Below are 4,575 nucleotides of genomic sequence, written 5' to 3'. Positions count from 1 at the left end.
TATACATAGAGGTATACTGGTGGCTTTACAGCCTACATTTTATTGATTATCTCTGATCCCCACGGTCAATTTGGTCGTTGCGACAGTGCGAGCAACACCGCTGACGCTAGGTGGCGCCAAGCTTAAAAAAAAACAGAATCTTATCTGTTGCCTCTTTAATTAATGTTGTTGTAAGCTATTATCATTACCGTCTGACCTGCATCTCTCTCTGTCTCTCTTTCTGTCTCATTGTGTCATACGGATTACTGTTAATTTATCATGTTGATCTGTTCTGTACGACATCTATTGCACGTCTACACACATATACATAGGTGCATGTCATTTTAAAAGTTACATGCACCAGTGCATGTAGTGAAACAAATAATACAATATGTAACATCATGATATATTAATCACTCAGAAGTCAGCTGATTTAGGGCCGGGACACACGCAGCGTCTTAGCAGCCTGGAAAACGTTACATTGGGCACCGGGTACTCTGTTCCTATTCTGTGGCAACTTTCAAGGACGAGGAGACAGGTTGCATCTGAGGTTGCTAAGTGACCATAACAAGCACTGATCATAGCCTACTAACCAGAAATGTTGAGTTCGGAGCTGATCTTCCATCCTGTGTTTTAGGTGTGTATTAGGCCTAAAATGTTGTTCCTGGTCAGATGTAAAGTCCTTGTTAGCCCTGCACTAAAATGATCAACTTCTTCTCTATTTTTATCATAGACTGATATTTATAAAAGAAAGAGAAGAAGTCTTGCTGCTGTAATTGATTGTTTCTCTGCTACGCCAACGACATCCAACTGTATATCTCCACCAAAGCCATCACCAACACCACCCACTCCACACTCACCAACCGTCTCACTGAAATAAAATCATGGATGCAAACATACTATCTCCAACTGAACAGTGACAAATCGGACATATTCATCATTGATCCCACATCCCGCACCAAAGCCACCCACAACCTCTGCCTCACCTTCGATAACTGCACTCTGTCTCCCTCACCACACACCCGCAACCTAGGAATCATCTTCGACAGCCAGCTAAGGTTTGACCACTACATCAATCACATCACCAGGACTGCCTTCTTCCACCTCAAGAACATCGCCTCTCTCCACCCCTCACTCACCTTCTCTGCTGTAGAAACCCTGCACCCTTGCTGTATGGATTTTACTACAGTGATTTTGATGTCTTCTGTTTTGACATCTTTGAAAAGTTAAAGCTGCATTAACTGATTTTTTGGCCACATGGGGGCAGCAAAACTAAGTTGTAATCACAACACTTACATATCATCTCCTTTAAAGTTGATACAATAAACTTTTTACAGTTGCTAATTTCAACATATAGCAGATACAGACCAACAGTTTCATTTGGTTGTCTGAAAACGCCTTGTGGTGCTGAGGGGAACTGCAGACTTGGGTGGTTATTGACTCTGAGTGAATCCTTTCACATTGCACATGAACTATTATCGAATTTTGACCACAGGGAGGCAGAAAGTTGGTAAACAGCAAAGATGAAATGTGATATAAAATGCTCATGCAAAAATTGCTTTGTTTTTTAATGCGGTATAACATTGAAAATGCAGTACAAAATGGAAATAAATAAATCGCCCTCAGCCCCCTGTGTAACACCCCCTATAAAGCATTCACTCTGCAGATCACTGGTTTACAGGCCACTCAACCTTTGTGACCAATCTGTAGCAATTTTTACACATTAATTTACCTTTTATCCCATGACTTTCATGAAGTGTGTTCAGAAACCAGGCTTAGATACCTCAGAGAGTTACTACAGTGGGTCCTCCTCACTGCCTTCACCATGTCAGACCTGTCAGACCTGTCAGACCTCATTCAGACTTACATTTTTACTTCTGATACATGTACATGCTGGGGCGCAACAACTTTTGGGATCTTGCAGATTCTGTCTATCAGACGGTATATGGTGCTTTAATAGCGTGCTAAAGGGATGACATTTTTTGTAGGCTGTAACACATTTTGTTTAGCAAGATAATCTTCACAAATTAATACCACTTATATGATTTTTCAAGCGTAAATGCAATCACCTGAAGTAAAAAGCTAATGTGAAGCTATAAACAAACTACACCATCGTCACGACTTTGATGAATGATGAATTGATGTGTTTTGTAACCAATTATTGCATCAGTGTTATCTTGACTTGATTTTCAGCAAGCTAATTCCCAAGGGTCCCATGGGATTCTCCATTTTATGTCAGCCTCTAATGGAAACCACTCAGTGAAAATGGATTGAAAACATATACAAACAATTAAAACAAGACTGTGTGGTTGTTCCTACCTCAGATGAATTGGGGGTCTCAAGTGTGCGCATAAGAAGCCCATGTTGAAAAGCCAACTCTTTTGCTTCTTCCACTAAACAGTTTAGTCTGTCAGGATTTGAGATCAGCTGCTGGAGAAATACTTCTGTTGTCATCATGGAAACACAGCAACCTTTCAGGAAACAAATGGTTATGATAGCTGCTGTGTAGCAGTGAGTCAGGGCTGGGCATTTTGAGGAGGAAGAAAAAAAACATATACGGAAAAAAGAGGAGGATGAAAATAGAAAGAGCAGAAAGACAAATGAGAAATACAGGATGGGCTGTCAGCAGAAATGCATTGACAAAAACTTAAACTTCGTAAATCAAAACTATGTTGAAAACCATGTGTCTCTAAACCACACAGTACAATAGGTCTTTTTCACGGGAGACATTTTGACATGTCACAGAGGAAACAACAAAGGTGTAAATAAAGAAATTAATTGTGGCTAAATTACATGTAGCTGCTTTGATTTCAGGACCATTATATCCTGCATGCTAGCTCCCTCTCACTGAAGCACTTGAATAGAGTTGGGCCATCATTAGTGTTATTAGCAACACCAGTGCTCCTCCTAATATGACAAGTCAGAATGTTTACTGTGAAAAAGACCTTCCCCTGAGTACTGTAGGCATGTTTATTGTGCATCACCCAGTACTTAAACTCACAACCTTACGCCAGGGCCACACTGCCTGCGAAGCGCAGCGCACCGAAATTCTCGCGCGCGCCGGAGAACCTCCGTTCACATCGCGCATTTCTCCACGCCGTCGACAAGCGATTCTGCTCCCAGCTGTTATTTTTCACTGCCTGGCTTGACACATNAATTGTAAATCAATGTTGTGTTTCTCTCGTGCGCGCGCGCTCTCTCTTTCTCTCTCGCTTTTCTTTTGACTTTTCTAAGATGACAGATGCTGAATATATCAGGGTTCCTACACATTTGGAATTTCAAAATTCCATACTTTTCCATACCCTAATTTCCAGACTTCTCTGTGTTTTTTTTTTTTTTTTTCAGAGAATATGCGAATATACATCTGAGTAAATATATCAGTGTATCATATTTATATACATCTGAGTAAATATATCAGTGTATCATATTTCACATTATGTTTGCTGGGGCAGCAGTAGCTCAGTCCATAGGGACTTGGGTTGGGAACCGGAGGGTCGCCTGCTCGAGTCCCCGTCCGGACCAAATATGAAGTGTGGACTGGTGGCTGGAGAGGCGCCAGTTCACCTCCTGGCCACTGCCGAGGTACCCTTGAGCAAGGCACCGAACCCCCCAACCGCTCGGGCGCCTGACCAAATGGCAGCCCCCTCACTCTGACATCTCTCCACCTTGTGCATGTATAGGTCCTGTTTGTGCAAGTTCTTTCGGACCTGTGTGTAATTGACAAGCAAGAGTGAAAACATTGAATTTCCCCTCAGAGGGATTAATAAAGTAAATAAACTTAAACTTAATCATTCTTAATAGGCGATTATAGCCAAGTACCATAATGGCATACAAATAAAAACTCGAAGGTGCAGTGTTGGAGTGAAACTTGATACCTGGGGACTGGAGGAGGGTCATGGGGCAGTGGACTGGACATACCACTTGTCAATCAGGTAAAAGGGGCGGGATGTTTTCTGAGACGTTTGCTCTCACACAAACTGTGCTTGGCCCGGCATAAAACACGATCCGGATTGATTAAATTATTTTTGGAAATACCTAATTTTCTATTTTATAAAACAGTAGGGGAGAGCCGCCACAATTGTAACGTTTTTCACTTTTCACTTTATTACTCAGAGATCGTTTTACCTACATATGTAATAATTTCAGGCAAAGCACCAACACGTCTGCTATCCTAAACCACTTAAAGTTTTTCAATTGATAAAACAGGTCTTGAGTAATAAAACTGAAAGCGGACTCTGTCCGAGGAGTTACAATTGTAACACTGCTAAAAAGTAGCATTAAACTCACCGTTTTCAGGTCAGATCAATTATATTTCATTCAGGCAACTGTTTAACGTTTCTTTCATACAAAGAATGTGATAAGAATGTATCAAAAATATTGTATATTACTAAAACTTACCGGATGTACCAGTTGGAGTGTTTGTGTGAATTCCTTGATAGGAAAATGCATTGATTAGGCTATGCCTACAAAGTTAGCGACTTTGACTGATGGAGTGGTAACAATGTTATACAACCCTAATTTGATTTAGAATATAATTGAATGACATCTGACTGAACACAGAATATTGACAAATATGGTGCATGAGTTTTGGAAAAG

The 4,575-nt window shown here is 40.9% G+C and overlaps 1 protein-coding gene across 1 annotated transcript in view; it reads right to left on the bottom strand.

Moving 5' to 3' along the window:
- The window catches only part of LOC126402766 (glutathione synthetase-like), a 13,229-nt gene extending 10,102 nt beyond the window's left edge, over positions 1-3,127 (bottom strand). The window contains exon 1 of the mRNA XM_050065007.1: positions 2,299-3,127. Coding sequence (XP_049920964.1) covers positions 2,299-2,436 — 138 coding nt within the window. The 5' untranslated portion in view covers positions 2,437-3,127. The remainder of the gene's footprint in view (positions 1-2,298) is intronic.
- Between the last annotated feature and the right edge of the window lie 1,448 nt (positions 3,128-4,575).

Source organism: Epinephelus moara, chromosome 16 (assembly GCF_006386435.1).
Source record: "Epinephelus moara isolate mb chromosome 16, YSFRI_EMoa_1.0, whole genome shotgun sequence".
NCBI classification, from domain to species: Eukaryota; Metazoa; Chordata; class Actinopteri; order Perciformes; family Serranidae; genus Epinephelus; species Epinephelus moara.
The sequence above is the reverse complement of the archived record's forward strand: the minus strand, read 5'-3'. Positions and strand labels throughout refer to the sequence as shown.